The sequence below is a fragment of the Juglans microcarpa x Juglans regia genome, chromosome 4D (assembly GCF_004785595.1).
Source record: "Juglans microcarpa x Juglans regia isolate MS1-56 chromosome 4D, Jm3101_v1.0, whole genome shotgun sequence".
NCBI lineage: Eukaryota > Viridiplantae > Streptophyta > Magnoliopsida > Fagales > Juglandaceae > Juglans > Juglans microcarpa x Juglans regia.
In genome coordinates, this window is record NC_054600.1 from 8,281,579 (window position 1) to 8,300,603 (window position 19,025).

Here is a 19,025-nt window from a genome sequence, read left to right on the forward strand (position 1 = left end):
AAGAGATCTTATAAAAATAAACTCATAAACCGATATGTCTTTATATGATACATTAGATATCTTTTACAATCAAATTAATTTTATAATCTAATGTAACACATCAAATTACGTCAGTTTGTATATTTATATTTGTAAAATCTCTTCATAGCCAAAAGATGTCTCATTAAAAAATAATCGTAATGGTTAGAAAACCAATCTATTATTTGCAAGTTTAATGCTTTAGACTATGCCCTCTTTTATTTTTCATCACTGAACTAATGGAACTTCGAAGAAAGGATCTTTTGTAAACCCTAATAATTTGAACAGCAATGTTTCCATTTTTTAACACCAACATGCGAGTCCTCAGCATATACGTCAAAATCGGCTCCATTATACATCTTTCTACTTACAAATGGCGTGTACGCAATTACAATACAATTTTTAAGCAACTCTCTATTGAAATATTATTATTTTTTAAATTTCAATTTATTAAATTTAAATAAAATAAAAGTAATTTGAAAATAAGTAATGCTATATATACAATCTTTCCTACTTTTATATATTATATAAAACGTGACACTTTGATTTTTTTTTTTTTGTTTTTTAAGAAAAAACTCATGGAAAATCTAGATCTTGTAATCTACATGCCTTTATCCTACTCTTATTTTACTATGAAAAGATGTCATAGCTCATTAATCTTTGAATTTCTCTATTAAAAATATAAATGATGGTCCAAAAATGATAAAAAAAAGTGTCATATTTTACATAATAAAAAAATCGAGTGTAGCAATTCTCAAAACGGTAAAAATTGATGGACATTACCTTTCTATCATAGTAAAGCAAAAATGAGATGTAAGATATATGTATATTTTTCTTTCAAAATAGATTAATATTTTAATAAAAAGTTGCATAAAAGTTATCAATTGGTTGCCTACGTATCATTCTTCCCATCTTAATCCTTTCATCCGAATTCTCCATTTCTTTTCTTGGAAGGGGGAAGATAAGTGTTTTTTTTGGTATAATTTGGTACATGCATCTCATTTAAAATCAATGACGTTGTCACCTTTCATTGAAAGATGTAAAGTCAGCATTTTATAATTGATCAAAATCATAGATATCCATTGTATTTAGATATGCACTATTTTAAGAGGATAGGAAAATGATAGAAGTACTGAGAGTTGGATCTCGACAAGAGTCTTGACACATTTTTTTATTTATTTATTTAGTAATTAAGGAGATGTTCTTTAATGATGTTGTAATTTTTTTTTTAATATTTAAGGATATAAAAAAAATATATGAACAGACCCATCCTCGCAGTGAGTTGGGGGGTGTAGCATTACTCATAAGGATATATTCATTGGTACATGACTTTCATTTTTGGCAACGAGTTGCCTTCAAGATGCTAACTTTGGAACTCATTAAAGAAAGCTACTTTTCTTTATTTTTTTTCTCTCTTCCACATGGGTAATAATATATACAGTTTTAAAATGTATAATTTTCGTGTACTCATTTTGAAAAAAAAAGTAGAGATCGCTATTTTAAAAAATAATTTTGTCATGTGGATTTTAAATTTATCCATTTTTTTAAAAAAGTGTATACAGTGACTGTACACTTCAAAATTAAAAATATCATTTCTCTTTTCAAATACTTCTGTTATGGCAATTTTTTAAAGATATTCTCATCTCATCTCATTTAATAATTACAAATTTTTTAAATTTACACACAAAATAAAATAAACAATTCAACATTTTTAAATTTTAAAACAAAAATTATATTAAAAAATATATAAAAAGATAATATGTTATTCAATTTTTAATTTTTATCTCAATTCATTTCATCTACAAAAATAAACGAGACCTATTTACCAATGTATTTAAACGCCATGTGCCCCTTCCATGTGGGAAAAATACATAGCAAAATCCTCAAATTGTCCATTCCCTTGAAACCCTTACACTCTCCTATCTTTGCAACCATTCATTTCCCTCTCAAAAATTACGTTCCTCTCTTAATAAAGAGTGAAGGAAAGATTGCATTGGTTCTACTGATCTTCTTCTTTCTCTCTCTCTCTCTCTCTGTGGCATGGTTAGAGTTTGACTCTTTTGGATTAGTGAACCTTCTGTAGTTCTTCACCTCCATTTCAAGCAAAGCATAATTGAGAATTAGGTTTCGTGGAGTACACACATGCCTTTATAGGCATACGTCAACGTTATTCATGACTGTCTATTTTCAACATCTTTTCAACTCCTGAGTCCTGATCGTTCTCCCTTGTGCTTAGAACTACTCTTAACTCGTGCTCAACTATCGAAGAATAGGAAAATGTCATCCATATCATATTAGCTAGATCCAGCACTATTATTTTCTATCAGGCACCTCAAGATTCCTACATTTTCTTAAAGAGAAATGACATATACAAATCTAAAATGCATAAACTTCATGTAAGTCATTTATAAAAAAGTAAATCTCACCATAAAAAAAGTATGAAAAACTCACTTTTTCTTAATGGACCCGACATTTATAAAAAGATTGTACAAGTCTTATATATTTGGGCTTATACGTACTTAGCATTACTCTCTTTTAAAAGATTGCCTCAATACTCGTAATGGACTAGAAAACAAGCAAAGTTCAAGGTGACGAATTCGTGGTCAAAATTGTAATATTTTGTTTCGACCGAACCGAATTGCTTTGATTTGGTCCTGTTGATCTTATTAGGGTATTTCAGTTCGGGTTATTTTTTTAAGCTTTGGACAAAAAATATATAAAATAAGAAAAAAATAATTAAGTGATGATTTAATCTAAACTGTCTAACTAAGTATATATTTAACTAATGAGGTATTTTAATTGAGTATAATAAATTAATAATGTTAATAGTATGTGCATTATCAACAATTAATAGTTAATACCTTGTCTTAAAATTCTTAACCTTTAGTATTCTATATAATCTAAGCATAAATAATTAAGTTTGAAGAAAATAACATAATTACTTTTTTTTTTTTAATTTTAATATAACTACTTAAAAAATTATAAAATATTATATAAAAAATTATTTAAAATTTTATATATTAAATTTAGTTGGTCCGATCCGGGATGAAAAATATCCCATCTCGAGAACAGAGCGAAAACCAAATTTCTTCACTTTCTTAGAGCGAGACTGACCAATTTATTAATTTGGTCTAATTTGGACCAACTAAAGCTGGTTAATCTGATTGATTTTTTCGACTCGAATGAAAAATCTTACACTCCTAGGTATCGTAACCATTTTATTCATTTATGTCTTCCCTCTATATATTTATTTTATTTTGAAATTTCTGGTTATCAATATTGTATTGTATTGAAGAGTTTGCAGGGGTTTCGTCAATTTTTTTAGAGTCATTTTACTTACAAGGCGGTATAAAGGACATATATTTCACACTATTAAAGTAGCAAAAAGTAATTTGTAAGAGAGAGTTTAAAACTTAGAATTTGAAATCTTTTTCTATCTATCTAACATGTTTAATGGCATGGAGGGTGTCTTCTGGCATACATAATACATATACAAGTTTTCTTTCTTTCTTTAGACTTTAATGCCTTGAATAGCTCTCCAATACATTTATCTAAATAAAAACCGATGAAGATTATTGAAGTTTTTGTTTTACTCCTTCCCCTTCTTTCGGTCCAACGCTTAATTGATTCATTAAAAAAAAAAAAAAAAACTGCATAATTGAGGAAACAAAACTGCATAATTGCTTAAAATCCTTAAAATCCGTATTTGTTAATTAAACAAATTACACCTAATTTTCTTCCTAAAAAATTAATATTATTTATGCTTAAAAAGTTTTCATAATTCCATTTTAGTGCATTCACGAGATTTGGAGGACTCCTTCATTGACTTCCATTTTCCCTCTCTAAATTTATTTTTTAAATTTTTTATTGTTTGTATTGTTAAGGAAAAAAAGTACACCTAATCTTAATCATAGGAAAGGAATAAGATGGATCACGTTAAAAAGGGTCTCATAATTTCTATTAAAAAAAACCTCTAAGATGACTGTAGGGGATGTTTGGAGTATGTTGGACATAAATGATACGAGAAAAGCTTCAAATCAGTTAGGGTGTAAATTAGAAGTTTACACCATCCAATGGAAAAAGAACACGTAAGCTTTTCATTTTGTTTACCATGAATATGAGTGTAGATTATTACCTTATGTGCTATCTCATTCCCCACAATTCTCTCTTTGTAGAGTTACATTTTCCTTTCAATCTTTCTCTCATCTCTAGCCGAATCTTCGAAGCAACTATAGCAGAAAGTGTTAGCATTGGTCTATGCATATACAAAATCACCTCTTTTACATAATTATTTTGCCATTCAACCAAAATTTTTACATTAGCTTATGCATATTTAAGACAAAATAATAAAAATTTTATTATTATTAATTTTTTGCTAAAATCGATTTTTTTTATATATTTATCAATTAGCATTCACTAAATACATTTGATATTAATAATACAAATGTAATAATAAAAAATATAATATTTTATATATTATATTAAAAATATAATAAAATGAAAAAAATATATATAATATATTATAATTATAAAATAAATGTGCATGTGAAGGTTTGTTGTGTTGTTGAAAGAGAGAGAAAATGAAATGATTGTGAGAGAGAGTGGGAGGAGAGAGAAATAATGATTGTGAGTGAATAGTAGCTATCCAAATTTAGATAAGCATTGTTCATAGCTAGCTAAATATTTGGATATGCATAAGCCAATATAGAGGATTTTAGGATCATCTTATGCAAATATGACTTTTTATATATATATATATATATATGCATAGACTAATGTGGATGCTCTAAAAAAAAAATGTCTAACATGTTGCTAAACGTCTCTCCTCCATCGCCAAGCTCTCTCTCTTCTCAATTTCACAGGCCGAAGCCAGCCTCTTTCTCTTCTCAAGCCAGCTTGTCGGCCTCTCTCTCTCTCTCTCTATCCTCAAGCACAGCCTGTCGCTCTCTCTCTCTCCTTTCCAAATTAAAACTTTGATTGTTTAATTGAAGAGTTAACTATCTTATGCGTTCTTTATTTTTACAGTAACATTCATTTGTTGTTCATCAAATCCAAGCATTAGAAAACAGTAAAAATCTGGATTCTTTCTTTCCAAACCCAAACTCTAGAACATGAACGTGTTTGTTAAGGAACGTGAACAAACCAAAGTGGTTGATAATTTCTTCCCTTTAAAATCTCGAACGTGAACGTTGGTTTCAATTCCTCAAATATCAGCGCAAATGATCATTTTAGGTACCAAAACTTATGTGTATCTTCAATCTTTAATTTTCTTCAAAATAAAAAATAAGAAACTCACATTTATGAAACCAAAGTGCGTTCGATTCAATTGTTTGCTTGAATTCGCATATCTTCAATCAATGTTTTAAGCGATATGTATTAGTTATTTTCTGAGTTGAATAGCAAGAAATTAGTAACTATGAAACCAAAGTGTGTTCGATTTAATTGAGTTTAGTATATTTTGTATTTTGGGTGATGAGGTTCAGGGAAGTGAATGGAAGGAGGAGGGAGAGAATGTGAACGTGTTTGTTGAGGAGAGAGAGAGGGAGAAGGGGAACAAGAATCAAGGTAAAAAATCAAACCTTAAGGGGAGGGAGGGAGAGAGAGAGAGGGGGGGTGAAAGAGGATACAGAGGGGAGGGGAGAAACACGAGAATCGAGGAAGAAACATGCAATTAATTCTATTTTTCACCCAATCCGACTCCCAAACGCTCTCAAATGAGACATAAAGTTCTCAAAATTTCAATCCCAAATATCATTAAAAAACAAAACACTTTTTAATTTTTAATTTTTAAATTTTTTTATCTAATTATCACCTAATCATTATCCAAATACAAAAACCAATACGACTTTTACAACCTTTAAAACAAAACATAAAAATTAATACAATTTTTACAAACTTCAAAAACAAAAATTATGTTAAAAAATTATATTCAAACAGTTTTATAACTTTATAATATTTTTATTCAATTTTTTCACTCTCATTTTTCAAAACCTAATAAAATATATTAACTCAAACCATTTCAATACTATTTACAGAAGAGATATGATATTTACAGTCCTAAGATGTGCAAGCCCTACACATTTTTTAATATGAGACATATATAAAAATAATAATTTCAAATAATAATCATCATTCTTTTTTAAAAATAATGTACAAAACTTATACACTCTCAATATATATCTAACATTAATTATCTAACATTAATTACGAGATATTCTAACCGTTCAAACCAGACCCGTGAGTCCGTGACTACCACAGAGAGAGAGAGAGAGAGAGAGAGCGCTCTGGAGTGAAAAGCCCAGCCCAGCCCAAGTAGTGGCGGATATCATCAAACAATTTAGAATGGCCCAATTCATCGCTCAATGCCTCGAGGTCAAATCGCATTTCCGCCTTTTTCCTCCTTCCTCTCCTTTCTTCTGATCGATTTGATTGCAATGACCACCGCGGGGTATGTGCCGCAGTAGGTACTGAAACGAATCAAACAGTGTACGCACATACTCGTAGAAGCAGAGACAGAGGGTGAATGGAAATGGGGGAAGGGAGAGAAGGGGATTGGGAGTGCAGCGGATGCAAGAACAGGAACTACGCCTTCAGGTCGTTCTGCAACAGATGTAAGCAGCCACGGCTTCTGGTCGACACCAAAACCCCTGCCGACTCCAAGTGGCTCCCGCGTATCGGCGATTGGATCTGCACAGGTTAGTTTTTTCCTCTATTGCGCTCCCTTTGTTAGCTTATTTGTTTGTCGGATCTGTTTCTATTGGCTGTATCTACAATTTCACTTTCAGCCACTTGCTTATTATTAAACTTTTTTCTATAAATATTGGAACATGATTCGGTTCTAGGGTTTCTTTAAGATTCCGGAGATTTTAGTTGCATAGGGATTTCTATGATTTTAGTTGATTTCGATGGTTTGAGTTTTAGGGCTGTAGACGTGTTTTGGAGTTTGCTTGAAGTAGTAATCGTCCTCTATTTGAGCTGCTGCTAGGGTTTTGTTAATAGACCAAAATTACACTTGCTCGATCCAAGCTGTTGTTTTTGTTTTTGTTTTTCGACGATAAACTCTGTCTTTAACGGTTGAGTGTTTAAATCGTGTAGAAGGTCTAATTGAGAATTGAGGCATCTTGTTGAGTTTTCTCCAAAACAACATATATTATTGGCTTCAGAATATTATTCTTGTTCATGTACTTTTGTTACATTACCAGCTAAGAAATGGAAGATTAGTGTTCGGTAAGCTGAGAAATATATCACATGAACATGGAAGTGTTAACAACTCCGAGAACTAGAACGTAGAACTAGTAATGATGTTGTTCCTTGTTAGCATGCTTGTTACTGGAGAAGTATCATTCATATTGACTGTCTGTGGTTTGCAATCACAAATGAATGGCCTTTTTACCGATAGTGCAGTGAGTCTGCAGTCTTAAATATCATTTGAAATCTCAGACATATCTGCTGAAAATGATTACAATAGATTGGCTTTTGAATTGCAGGGAAGTATAGATTTTCATTTAATTGAATTTGAAGAAGGAGATGAAATAATTTTTCAATGTGTTTCATCCTATATTTTTTGTAATTTCCTGGGACACTTCTGAGAATTCATTTTTATGGCTGTTGTAGTATTTGTTATGCCTTTGATTCCATATATGCTGTGAGCTTTTCATAATAATCTTTAATACATGGGCAGTTGTTTTCTGATTGAAACCATGACCATTTCTGCCGTTTGTCTATTTGATTTCTAATTTTTTTTTCAAGTTGAGATCAGGACTTGCTATCAATTAGGCTGTTGTTTGTGTTTTTTGTATGTGTATTTTCGTATGGGATGGACTGGGTGGTGTGCGTATTCTTGGCTTCCTTTCTGCCCTGCTGCATTGTGGGTTGGGTGTGTATGGAAATGGATCAATAGGTTGCACTAACAACAATTATGCATCAAGAGAAAAGTGCAAAAAGTGTGGGCAACCGAAGGAGGTAGCAGCAATGCCAGCAATTGCAATGCCTGGAGCTTCTCTCCCATCTTATTCGCATTATTTTGCCAGGGCCCAAGGAGGACCTGAACAAAAGATGAATATTGGATTAATTGGCAATGGAGCTCCCCAGCAGGCACTTCCTTTGAGCTCTAACTGGTCTGTAGGAGGGGCCGATAAATATGGAGTTCAGCCTGCTTCAACTTGGCCCTTGGGTCTTAATTCTGGACTTCCGTACCCAGATCCTGCTAATCAACTTCTTTCAGTTCCTAAAGGCTGGCGGAATGGTGACTGGATTTGCCACTGTGGGTTTCATAATTACTCTTCACGTGCCCAGGTGTGACTGCATTTTCAATTGTCCTATTGATTCCATTTAATATTTAAGGTTTTGGTTATTTGCTACCATTTTGTATCTGATTCAGCTTCGATCTTATTTCCAGTGCAAAAAATGCAATGCTTTACCACCAGGTACACTCGTTGGCCATTGTAGTCTGAAGAGATGTGCAATAAATACCATTTGGCAACCTATTATACCTGTTTAGTGGTTTAAAAAAACTATAATGTACTTATAAAAAAAAAAAAACTATAATGTAGTGATTGGGGCTTAAAAATAGGCATGGATTATACGCGTTGGCCATCATGGTTCATGTTTTTTTTTTTATAAACTGACAGACTGGGTGTTATTGGGTCAGGGGGAGAAAGGTGGGGAGGATTGCATCCTACCCTGATGAATTTTGCGTTTAGATATAAAAAAGGCATGATTTGAAAAACAAACATTCTATAAAAGATTTTTTGTTTGGTTACTACGTGGAATGAGTAAAAAATATGTAACTGATGTATGTTTCTTCCTCTCTTTGGATGTAAAGCACTTGGAACAAAGCGACTGGCATCTGATGACTTGGTGCATGAATGGGATAACAAAAGATTGAATGTTGGACAAGTAAAGATTATTTTCTTTTGTATGGTATTAAGATTATATATTGTTTTTCTTACCTAGCTTTAACATGTACATGTTGGTTTCTCCTTTTTGTTGAATGTACAGACAAATGGGCAGTTGCAACCATATCCAGGTTTTGAGCAAATGGTAGGGACTAGTGGTGACCCTAATACCAGACTCTATGCTCCCTACCCCAATGTAAGCTCAGTTACTGCTGCAAATTTGCAAGTGCCCATGCAGTTTCCACAACAAGCAACTGCACCTGCACTGCTCGGAAAAGGGTAAATTTTTCTGAGTTCTTTCTTGTACATGTGCATGCCATGATGAGATTGCTTAATTGGGTACTTAGCCCTCTTGTCAGTGTGTTGGTTTATTTAGTACACTTTATCAGTGTGAACTTCTGCCAATTCTGTTGTGATCATGATTTTAATACATATATCCATTGGCCAAGCAGAGCAAAACAATGGCGTGAAGGAGATTGGATGTGCACAAATTGCAACAACCATAATTATGCATCCCGGTTACAATGCAACAGGTTAGTAGTTCTGGCCCGCTGGGTTATACTTAGGCTGCGTTTAGATGTTAAACTGAGTTGAGATGATAAAATATTGTTAGGATATTATTTTTTAATATTATTATTATTTTGAGATTTGAAAAAGTTGAATTATTATATTTTGTATTGGAATTTGAAAAAGTTGTAATGATGAGTTGAGATGAGTTGAGAGTAGTTTAGTAACCAAACGAACCCTTAGATCCTACTGCAGTAAAATCATCTTACTGATGTTATAAGAATATGATCCCCATCAATGAAACTTCTTACTTATAAAAAAAGAAAAAGAAAAGAATATGATCCCCATCAATGAAACTTCTTACTTATAAAAAAAGAGAAAGAAAAGAATATGATCCCCTATGAAATATTTTGACCTATTTTTGTACACATGAAATGATTTATCGAAGCTGCTATATGATCAAAAGTTATAATGACCAGAACTAACTTTCTGGCAAATCAATATTTAACATTTAACTCCATAGAAAGTTTTATGAGTTTTAAATTTTTTATATCCGCATTTCCAATTGACAGTATTATTACCTACCAAAAGAAATATAGTTTTAATAATCTTACCTTATCTATTAAGTGGCAAAAGAATTGCAGACTGTAATTATTTTTTATTGGCGTTCTATCTGCCTAATTCCACTGCCGGGGGGACAATTTTATTTTGAGTTTTTGAAAAGAAGGGGGGGATTCCAATTTATTGAAGTGATGGACTGAATGCTGGAGGCCTTTTGTGTTGTACAGGTGTAAGACTCAAAGAAATGCGCTCTCCCAGCCTGTCAATGTCATGTAGCTGCAAATGTATGGTGTGATTTTGATTGTCGTATCTTTGGTGCGTACTCGTTGAGGTTTTGTTCTGGTTTTCATTGTGTATCATGCCGGCATGAACATGAAAAATTGCTACTGGCTTGCTTTATTCACATAAGATAGTCAGTCCTTATAGAAATCAGTGGCATTTGTATTTGAATCTCTGAGGGTGTGTAATCGAGAGCTTAGAAATGTTTTCCTATGGTAGTAAGAGTGTTGATGAGTTGGTGATTATCGTTCCTGGTTCAATGCCCGTTCTGATGACGAGTCGTGTGTTGGTGTTGTATAATGGCTAAGCTAGCTAGCTTCAAGTTTTGTTCTTTGTGTACTTATCAAAAAGTTTTTCTTCTTTGTTGTCTGGTGCTATCTTTTTTGGGCCTAAAGTATGCACTGCACTGATTTCTCTGAATATTGATAACAACACATTCGATGAGAGCTGTTCCACTTCTGTGTGGCTCGTTGGACCACCTTTTCTTTATGCACGACAATATGTTCTTCGAAAAGTCCGGAATATTCACCATATTATTTCATGTTGATTTGATTTGCAATTTGGATGATAAAATTTAAGATGAAAAATAATAATTTGAGGGATAATCAAGCTTGAAATAAAGACAATAAAAAGTAGAATTGCAACTTCCACGTCATTATTAAGCGCTACAAATTTTCTATTGAGGGAGGGAAAAAAAAAAAAAAAAAAAAAACCAAAAGCCTTCTCTGTCTAGTTAAAGATCATAGTCTCTGCCATTCTTCTTCAATTATGAGTGATCAGGAACCCTTGAACAGTGAAGTAGGGGGCAGGGGAGCAGAATCAAGCTGGTATAGATTGAGGGAAGGACCCACAAACCGGAACAGTATCCAACCCCCAATGACGATGAAGATGGAAGCGTATGCAAACTTGTTTAGCCAAAACAACGCACCCTTTTCCCCCACATACAGCTCTATTGCCTTCTCTGCAAAGCTCATGTCCTCCCACTTCTTCGGAGGCTCTGGTGCTGAAGCTGAAGCCTGCGCTTTCACGGGTCGCCCATTGCCGCCAACACTATCCTCACTCTGTTGTCTTGACCGTCTCTTCGACCTTCGTCTGAACCTGATTTCCACGGCATTCGGCGGTGTTGTAGCCGGTGGCTTTGCGCTGTCCCCGCTTGTACTATTGTTATCGCTGCTGCTGGTTTTGGTGCTGTGGGCCGGAGTTGCTCTGAGGGATCGTTGGTGGCGAGGTAGGAAGATTCGGCTGTGTTTTACATAGGGTTTGGCGAAGATGAGGGTGGCCGATAGTGGAGATTTTGAAACGAGGGGTTGGAGGAAATTAGTCCCCATTGCTTTCTCGGAGAAGCAGCAGCAGCGAGTGGTTCGGATTTGCTTGTCCCTCCCTCTTATCCTCTACCGTCCTTTTAATTAAAAAATAAAATTAAAAATAAAGAAAAGAACTTGGGCTGAACTTAGTAAAATCAATAGTTTAGAGTTTGACCCACTAATGTTTTATTGACAACAAAAAATTCTAAAAGATATTAATTCTGTTCAATCTATGGATCTCACTAATCTTTGGGGGGTGAATTCGGTCTGATCTAGTCAGTACGGAGGATTTTTTTGGACTCCCTTCGAACCGGGGCTTTCCCACTCTAGACCATACGGAATCCCCAAAGAGACCAGACCGAATCAGTCCCTATCGGTCCATTCTTTTTTTTCTTGCACATAAATTAATAAAAAATTATTTAAATTAATAAAATTAAAATTAAGTAAACTATTTAATGTGGATTATGTAATTAACTATTTAACTTATTAAAAAAATAATTAATTATAATTATATTTATAATATTAATTGCTAATTTATTACTAACTTAAGAGTACGGAAATGTATTATGATAGTTAATGCATAATGAGCTATATTAAATTTTTTACATTTTGTATATTATTAATAAATAATTGTCAATTTGTCATTAAAATTTATCACATTATTTATGATTATATTATTAATTGATAATATATATTATTTAATATTTTATATATTTAATGATAATAGATTAGATAAAAATTATATAATTAATACATATAAAAATATATTACATTATTAAAAATATTTTTAAATATATATATATAGTTCGATCCGGTTCAGTTCAAAATTTATAGAATCTGAAATCGGACCGAATTAATTCGGTCCACATAGTATGAAACCGAGGCCGATGAGGAGAGACTTCGGTCTGGTCCAATTGATTTTTCTAGCCCGAACAGAAATTTGTACTTCCGTACTAATCTTTATACTAATTTATCATTCAAATATTAGAAATCTAATGTCTTTAATTAAAAATCTGACACATCTAACATTTTTATTGAAGAATAAAAGTTCTCATCCATACTAAATCAACTCCACACAAAATACAAATAAAAATATCTAAATTAGAAAAATAGTGGCTGTGCACTCCAAAGGGGTGGTTCGAACACCTTAGCCACCCCATGAATGTCTTGGTCTCAAAATGGTATAGTCAAATGCAAATGTAAAATTATATATTTTGGAAGTTGTCTTTACCATTCAAGAAAGACTTCCACATTAGATTTGTTAATATCGTGTTTCACAGCTTGAGCAACTCCACGCAGTTAAGGCTCGATCTCTTTCCTGTAAGATGAAGAATGGGAAAGCTTGGGGACCGTAATATCTCCAATGTTCAAGTAAGTTCAAGGTAGGAGATGAAAAGAGAAAATGAGAATTAGGGAGAATGAGTGTAGAAATATTTAAGAGAGTAAGTCAGTAACCCATTCCCAGCAGAGGGAGGGGTATTTATACCTGGTTGGGGTGAACCCCAAAGCGATGGTGACCCGCATGCGACTCTGTATTGGAATTGGGTGTCCCTACTTCTTTGCAAACCTACTAGTCCTAACTAGGGTTGTCACTAGCACCCAGTACGCATGTCATAACTTGCCAACCCCCATAACACATTGAATGAAGTATATTATATTATATGTTAGTTTATCTTAAAAAGAGTTCTTATTAATTCTAAACTCTAAATAATTAAAATAAAGAGTAATGTTATACGCCATACTCTCATCACACATTCATTTCACTATGTAAGATGTAGCACATTGATCACCAGGACTTTATCATCCAATGGCAATAAATGTATTACATCTTACATAATGGGATAAATATGAAATGGTAGTGTAGTGTATAAAATTTTCTTAAAATAAAAGCAATACTTGTTGTGTAAGATTCACCCTTTTGAGAATAAAAAATACTTAGTTTACAAATAGATTTTACTAAAATAAATTTAAAAATTGACATACCTTGACGTGATACATCAGATTATAAAATTACTTTAATAATAAAATAGATATGATGTCTACATTATCTCGCATCAACTTGTAAACTTACTTTAATAGGAACTTTTTTAAAATTAATTAAAAGTTTTCTTTCTCAATGGGAAAGTAACACTAGAAGATTTGTGGATAAAGTCTTGGACTATTCAAAAATAAAGATGTGATCTTCTATCTATCATAATTCCAAAATAAATAAAGATATAGATTGAAAACTTTTATCCATATTTGTGACGAAAAATTTTCTTTACAAATACACTAACAACCGGTTCACAATTATTCTACCACTTTATAATAAAATCATATTTTTTAAAAATTCAGACATATCAAATTAAATCAAAATAAAAGGAAAATCCTAAAAATAAATTTTTATTATTAATTTATGTAAAAATTGTATATAAGTTGTCAGTTTATAATTTTTCGATGTTGATAGTAAGGTTGTGTTTAGTTGTTGAATCAAATTCAACTTATCTCAAATTAATTATTGATGAGGTCCATTACTTTCACGAATTTTTATAAAAAAATTAAACTCATTTAATTTATTTCATATATTTTAATTTAAAAAATTAAATCGATCTTAACTTAAAAAATTTAAGAATAAATATAGATAGAAGTCACTATTAGGAGCATCTATTTTACACACATGATGTGGTATCATTTAGACCACTCATCTTCCCAAATGAGTGTTAGGAATAATCAACCAGAAGCAACCATGCAGTGAGTGCAAAATGTACACTGCTACAATAACTTCTCTATAACATTACTCAAAATTTAAACCTATCTCGATAAAATTCATAAAAAGATCTATCCGTACGGACTGAAGTGAATCGGTTGCAATTGGGGTTTGGATAGAGCACTTTAATAAGTCGACTGCATCCAAATCCGAATAAGAAAAGAGGATTCGCGCGGGAATCGAAACCAATTTACCGTAGGATTCCCAAAATACCCCTATCACGTTTCTATAAATATTTGCGTATCCATGTCTTTTGCCGCTCACAAAATTTGCATCGCTCTTCAACCCCCACATAGACGGGCTACTCTTCTCCCTCTCTACCTAAACCCTCTCGCCGAGTCCGCTCAGCCATGGATGACCGATCCGTCCCACCCGGCCCTTTACTACTCAATTTTAAGCCCTCGGAGCTTCGAATCGCGTCGAAGTTCCTCACCACTTGTTTGCCCTTCCTTTCCAGAGATCTCTGCCAAGACTGCTTCCAAACCTTCTCTGATCGCCTCCGCTCCCTCGAGCTTGGTACCCTCCCTACTCTAAAATTTGTTAAATTAGGTTTTAGCTTTTGATTTTGCGTTTGAATTGCACGCCAAATTGCTTCCCTTTAACCTGATCATCCCGATTGCTTCGCGGCTATATGTTATTGGGATTTTCATTATTTTTTGGAAATATTGTTCCTTTTGCTCTCTTCAATTCGTCGACATATTTCCACTAGCGTTAATTTTCCGAAATTATGTTTTTTCAAAATAAATTTAAATTTGCTTTTCCTTATGGATTTCGTTATGTCAAGTTTGCTTCGATTCCTGTTACGGCTTTCTTTCATCATTATTGTTGGTATTGATTTCTTTTTGAAATTTTATTAATTGGGATTGTAGAAATTAGTACTGATGCCGGACACGAGTTCTCGGACGAGGATTTTGATGCTCCAGTTTCGGAGAAAACCGAATCGCAGCTGGGGATGAATGCCTATTACGACGGGACCAGCGACACCTATTCCGTTGGTAGTTGGATAGACGGTGCCAGCCGATATTTTGATTATTTTGTTCCAGAACAGTTTATGAGGGGACCACCTAGCCACGATCGGATGTCCTGGGTCAACATGGCAAAGGAGGAAGAAGACGAGCTCGTAGAAGAGGACGATGAGGAGGACTCTGAGGTCATGACCAAACGGGTGGTTGGTGTGAAGACTTCCACCGGGGGATCGAGAATATCGATGAAGGCCATTGCAAAGCCACCGAAGCCGAAGTTGTTAAGGGAACAGAGAGAGCGCATTCGGTTAATGAAAGTGAAGCGAAAGCAAGACTTTGTTTGGTCTGAAAAATTGAAGGGTAAGATTGTTAATATTCTGGAAGGGCTTGAGCTTCACACTGGTATTTTTAGTGCTGCGGAGCAGAAGAGAATAGTAGATTATGTGTATAAACTTGAGGAGATGGGGAGAAAAGGAGAATTGAAAGGTAAGTTGATTAAGTTAATCCAAATTTTGAGAATTTGTGTCTGTTTTTTTGCGTTCACGAATTATTGGTTTGGATGGGACGTCTTCTTTTCTTTTCTTTTCTCAGAAACTGAGTTTTTCTCTCTATTTCTTTGGTTCTGTTCTTCTATGGTGATTTTTTGCAAACTGTTTGGGACATATACCGAGGTTCTACATTATTTACATATCTCTAAACTTGTCGCAGAACGGACATTTACGGCACCGACTAAGGGCAAGGGACGTGTGACAATTCAATTTGGGTGCTGTTACAATGATGCAACGGTAAGTTTTTCCGGCTATGGAACCAAGCTAATTGTTATATACTCCGGCGGCATCGGTATAATCATAAGTGATAAATTGCTAAGCAGTTTGCTATTCTGGTGGCAGGATAAAAAGGGTAATCCGGCTGGAATTCTCCATGATCAGACCGTAGATCCTATGCCTCATCTTTTCAAGGAGATCATTAAGAGGCTTATCAGATGGCATGTACTTCCTGGGACCTGTATACCCGATAGTTGCTTTGTCAACATCTATGAAGAAGGAGACTGTATGCCTCCGCACATTGACAACCGTGATTTTTTACGGCCAATTTGCACTGTGTCATTTCTAAGTGAGTGCGATATCATTTTTGGATCGAACTTAAAAGTTTTGGGTCCTGATAATTTTGAAGGTCCTGTTTCAATCCCCCTTCCAGCTGGGTAAGTATGATCTACTGAATTAGTTTCCTGCTTTTCTGTTCCTATATATTCTTATTCTATCACTTTTTTTTTTTTTTCCTAAGCCGCTGCTGCTTGCCACATGTTATATTCAAAAAGTTTTACATTCCATTGTTTTTTAGTTAGAATAATTGTTGATTCAACCATTTTCTTGCAGATCTGCTCTTGTATTAAATGGAAATGGAGCTAATATGGCAAAGCATTGTGTGCCACCTGTTCCTACAGCGAGGTAAAGGTTGAAGAAAAAATCTATTCATTCCATAACGTGATATTAGATGATAGGTCACAAATTAAATATAATAAATAATCTTCAATCATCTAATATCATATCATGGATGATGAGAGGATGATGAAAATTAAGATAATGAATAGAATTACTCGGGGTTGAAACTGTACCTGCAAAATTATTTTGGTTTGCCTGATCTCAAGTGTTGTACTGATGGCCAGCTCTTGTAGGATGCTTACATGTCCTCTTATTATTGTTATTATTTTTTCAGGATATCAATTACGTTCAGAAGAATGGATGACTCCAAACGGCCGATTGGTTATGTGACAGAACCTGATTTGCAGGATATTCAACAATTGCCGTATGTAGTGGACAGAAGAAATTATAGGTTAAATAATTGTCCAAGGCCCGAGTATTACAGTATGATGACATGGAGGGGATGTAGCGAGGAAAGACGCACTAGCAGAAAGCCTCGTTCATCATCATGCCAGTCATGCCGACGTAATTCATTAAGTCGGAGTCGAAAACCTCCATATAGGAACAGAAGTAGGGGCCTTTGAATTAATGTTAGTATATAGCTCTATATCTTAATGGGTTACATCATTAATGGGACACATTAGTCACTGCAAAATTATTATTTATCTCAAAATTTTAAATTAATAAAAATATGTAAATTTTATTATTTTATATCTTAACACTCTTCTTTACTTGTAAGTCAAACTTTTTTTCAATAAGTAAGTCTAACGAGTGAAATATTTAATTAAATAAAATAAAATGTAGAGTCAAGGTTCAAATTTAACATTTCTATTATGATATCATATGAAATTATCATTTATTTTAAAAGTTTAAACTGATGAGAATGAATAAATTTTATTATTTTTTATATTAACAATCCTCCTCTTCTTTTTTTTAGGCGTACGCAGTACTACTGCTGAAGAATAATTTATCAACTGTACGTTTTTGAGTTGTGCTTTATGTATATATATATCGATGGAGAAATCTATCGAGGATGTGGAGATTTTGATTTTGTCTGAGTTATTAATGTGATCACTAGAGGATGACCGAATTGTTCATTGTTCACTCGTATTTAGGCTATGTTTGGGTAGTCAATATACCTCTACACTTTTTAAGTATTCTCGTATTATTAAAAATATTCTATATGCCAAATGCAATGAATTATCTTCATACTAAAATCTTTTTAAAAATCACTATAATATTTATCACTATTATATATAAATAAAAAATAAAATCACTATTATATATAAATAAAAAATTGAATCACTATAATATTTATCACTTTTATATATAAATAAAAAATAAAATCACTATAATATTTATCACTTTTATATATAAATAAAAAATAAAATCACTATAATATTTAAATAAAAATAAAATCACTATAATATTTATCACTATTATATATAAATAAAAAAAATAAAATCACTATAATATTTATCACTTTTATATATAAATAAAAAATAAAATCACTATAATATTTATCACTATTAAATATAAATAAAAAATAAAATCACTATAATATTTATCACTATTATACATAAATAAAAAATAAAATCACTATAATATATAAATAAAATCACTATTATATATAAATAAAAAAATAAAATCACTATAATATTTATCACTATTATATATAAATAAAAAAATAAAATCACTATACTATTTATCACTATTAAATATAAATAAAAAATAAAATCACTATAATATTTATCACTATTATATATAAATAAAAGATAAAATCACTATAATATTTATCACACATAAATAAAAAATAAAATTACTATAATATTTATCACTATTATATATATAAAAATAAAATCATTATAATATTTATCACTATTATATATAAATTAAAAATAAAATCATTATAATATTTATCATTATTATATATAAAATAAAATAAAATCACTACAATATTTATTAAGATAATAAAATCACTATAATATTTATTACTAAAAATAAAATCACTATAATATTTATGGGACCCACACCTTTTTCAATTACCTATCCAAAAGTTAACAACTCAACATACTTCACACATCCAAACAACTGAAAATACTCTCAATGGGACCCACAAACTCACTCCAATCTCTACTCATAACTATTCACAAACATTCTCAATACTTTTCAAGTATTCTCACTATCCAAACGTAGCCTTAGGGGTGTAAAACGGTCGGTCCGGACCGGACCAAAAAAACACATGGTCAGTTTCAGTCATGTAAGTAGGAGAATTTCGATCTTCAATCTGGTCCCGGGGTAGGGGTTTCTTGAACCAGATCGATCGAATA

The 19,025-nt window shown here is 32.5% G+C and overlaps 4 protein-coding genes across 5 annotated transcripts; 3 read left to right on the forward strand and 1 right to left on the reverse strand.

The window, feature by feature from the left end:
* Window positions 1–6,352: 6,352 nt before the first annotated feature.
* LOC121259179 lies at window positions 6,353–10,624 on the forward strand. 2 transcript variants are annotated; one of them, XM_041160684.1, is made up of 8 exons: window positions 6,353–6,713; window positions 7,919–8,313; window positions 8,417–8,444; window positions 8,843–8,916; window positions 9,019–9,194; window positions 9,368–9,481; window positions 9,666–9,700; window positions 9,807–9,823. In XM_041160684.1, coding segments are annotated over exons 1-8 (996 nt in total). In that variant the 5' UTR covers window positions 6,353–6,541; the 3' UTR covers window positions 9,809–9,823. The 2 variants fall into 2 exon arrangements, with proteins under 2 accessions (XP_041016618.1, XP_041016619.1); XM_041160685.1 differs by lacking the exons at window positions 9,666–9,700; window positions 9,807–9,823 and adding an exon at window positions 10,211–10,624 and having other exon boundaries at window positions 6,355–6,713; window positions 9,368–9,448.
* Window positions 10,625–10,895: 271 nt separating this feature from the next.
* Window positions 10,896–11,632, reverse strand: LOC121259181. Its single transcript, XM_041160688.1, has one exon. It carries the CDS (start codon window positions 11,588–11,590, stop codon window positions 11,039–11,041), a length of 552 nt encoding a protein of 183 aa, XP_041016622.1. The 5' UTR covers window positions 11,591–11,632; the 3' UTR covers window positions 10,896–11,038.
* A 3,030-nt stretch (window positions 11,633–14,662) lies between these two features.
* On the forward strand, window positions 14,663–16,479 carry LOC121260110 (RNA demethylase ALKBH9B-like). The gene is made up of 4 exons (XM_041161958.1): window positions 14,663–14,828; window positions 15,182–15,760; window positions 15,983–16,059; window positions 16,165–16,479. The coding sequence occupies exons 1-4, from the start codon at window positions 14,663–14,665 to the stop codon at window positions 16,477–16,479; spliced, it is 1,137 nt and encodes a 378-aa protein (XP_041017892.1).
* Window positions 16,480–16,655: 176 nt separating this feature from the next.
* LOC121259182 (RNA demethylase ALKBH9B-like) lies at window positions 16,656–17,332 on the forward strand. The gene is made up of 2 exons (XM_041160689.1): window positions 16,656–16,722; window positions 16,991–17,332. The coding sequence occupies exons 1-2, from the start codon at window positions 16,685–16,687 to the stop codon at window positions 17,277–17,279; spliced, it is 327 nt and encodes a 108-aa protein (XP_041016623.1). The 5' UTR covers window positions 16,656–16,684; the 3' UTR covers window positions 17,280–17,332.
* The last annotated feature ends 1,693 nt before the right edge of the window (window positions 17,333–19,025 follow it).

What these genes read in the sequence shown, in the direction of transcription:
- LOC121259179 (XM_041160684.1), top strand. Translation starts at nt 6,542, where the DNA reads ATGGAAATGGGGGAAGGGAGAGAAGGGGATTGGGAGTGCAGCGGATGC. An exon ending in AAAGATTGAATGTTGGACAA is followed by an intron (nt 8,917 to 9,018) that starts GTAAAGATTATT and finishes TTGAATGTACAG; the next exon opens with ACAAATGGGCAGTTGCAACC. An exon ending in CCTGCACTGCTCGGAAAAGG is followed by an intron (nt 9,195 to 9,367) that starts GTAAATTTTTCT and finishes TTGGCCAAGCAG; the next exon opens with AGCAAAACAATGGCGTGAAG.
- LOC121259181 (XM_041160688.1), bottom strand. Translation starts at nt 11,590, where the DNA reads ATGGGGACTAATTTCCTCCAACCCCTCGTTTCAAAATCTCCACTATCG.
- LOC121260110 (XM_041161958.1), top strand. Translation starts at nt 14,663, where the DNA reads ATGGATGACCGATCCGTCCCACCCGGCCCTTTACTACTCAATTTTAAG. An exon ending in CCTCCGCTCCCTCGAGCTTG is followed by an intron (nt 14,829 to 15,181) that starts GTACCCTCCCTA and finishes TTGGGATTGTAG; the next exon opens with AAATTAGTACTGATGCCGGA. An exon ending in GAGAAAAGGAGAATTGAAAG is followed by an intron (nt 15,761 to 15,982) that starts GTAAGTTGATTA and finishes AACTTGTCGCAG; the next exon opens with AACGGACATTTACGGCACCG.
- LOC121259182 (XM_041160689.1), top strand. Translation starts at nt 16,685, where the DNA reads ATGGCAAAGCATTGTGTGCCACCTGTTCCTACAGCGAG. An exon ending in CCACCTGTTCCTACAGCGAG is followed by an intron (nt 16,723 to 16,990) that starts GTAAAGGTTGAA and finishes TTATTTTTTCAG; the next exon opens with GATATCAATTACGTTCAGAA.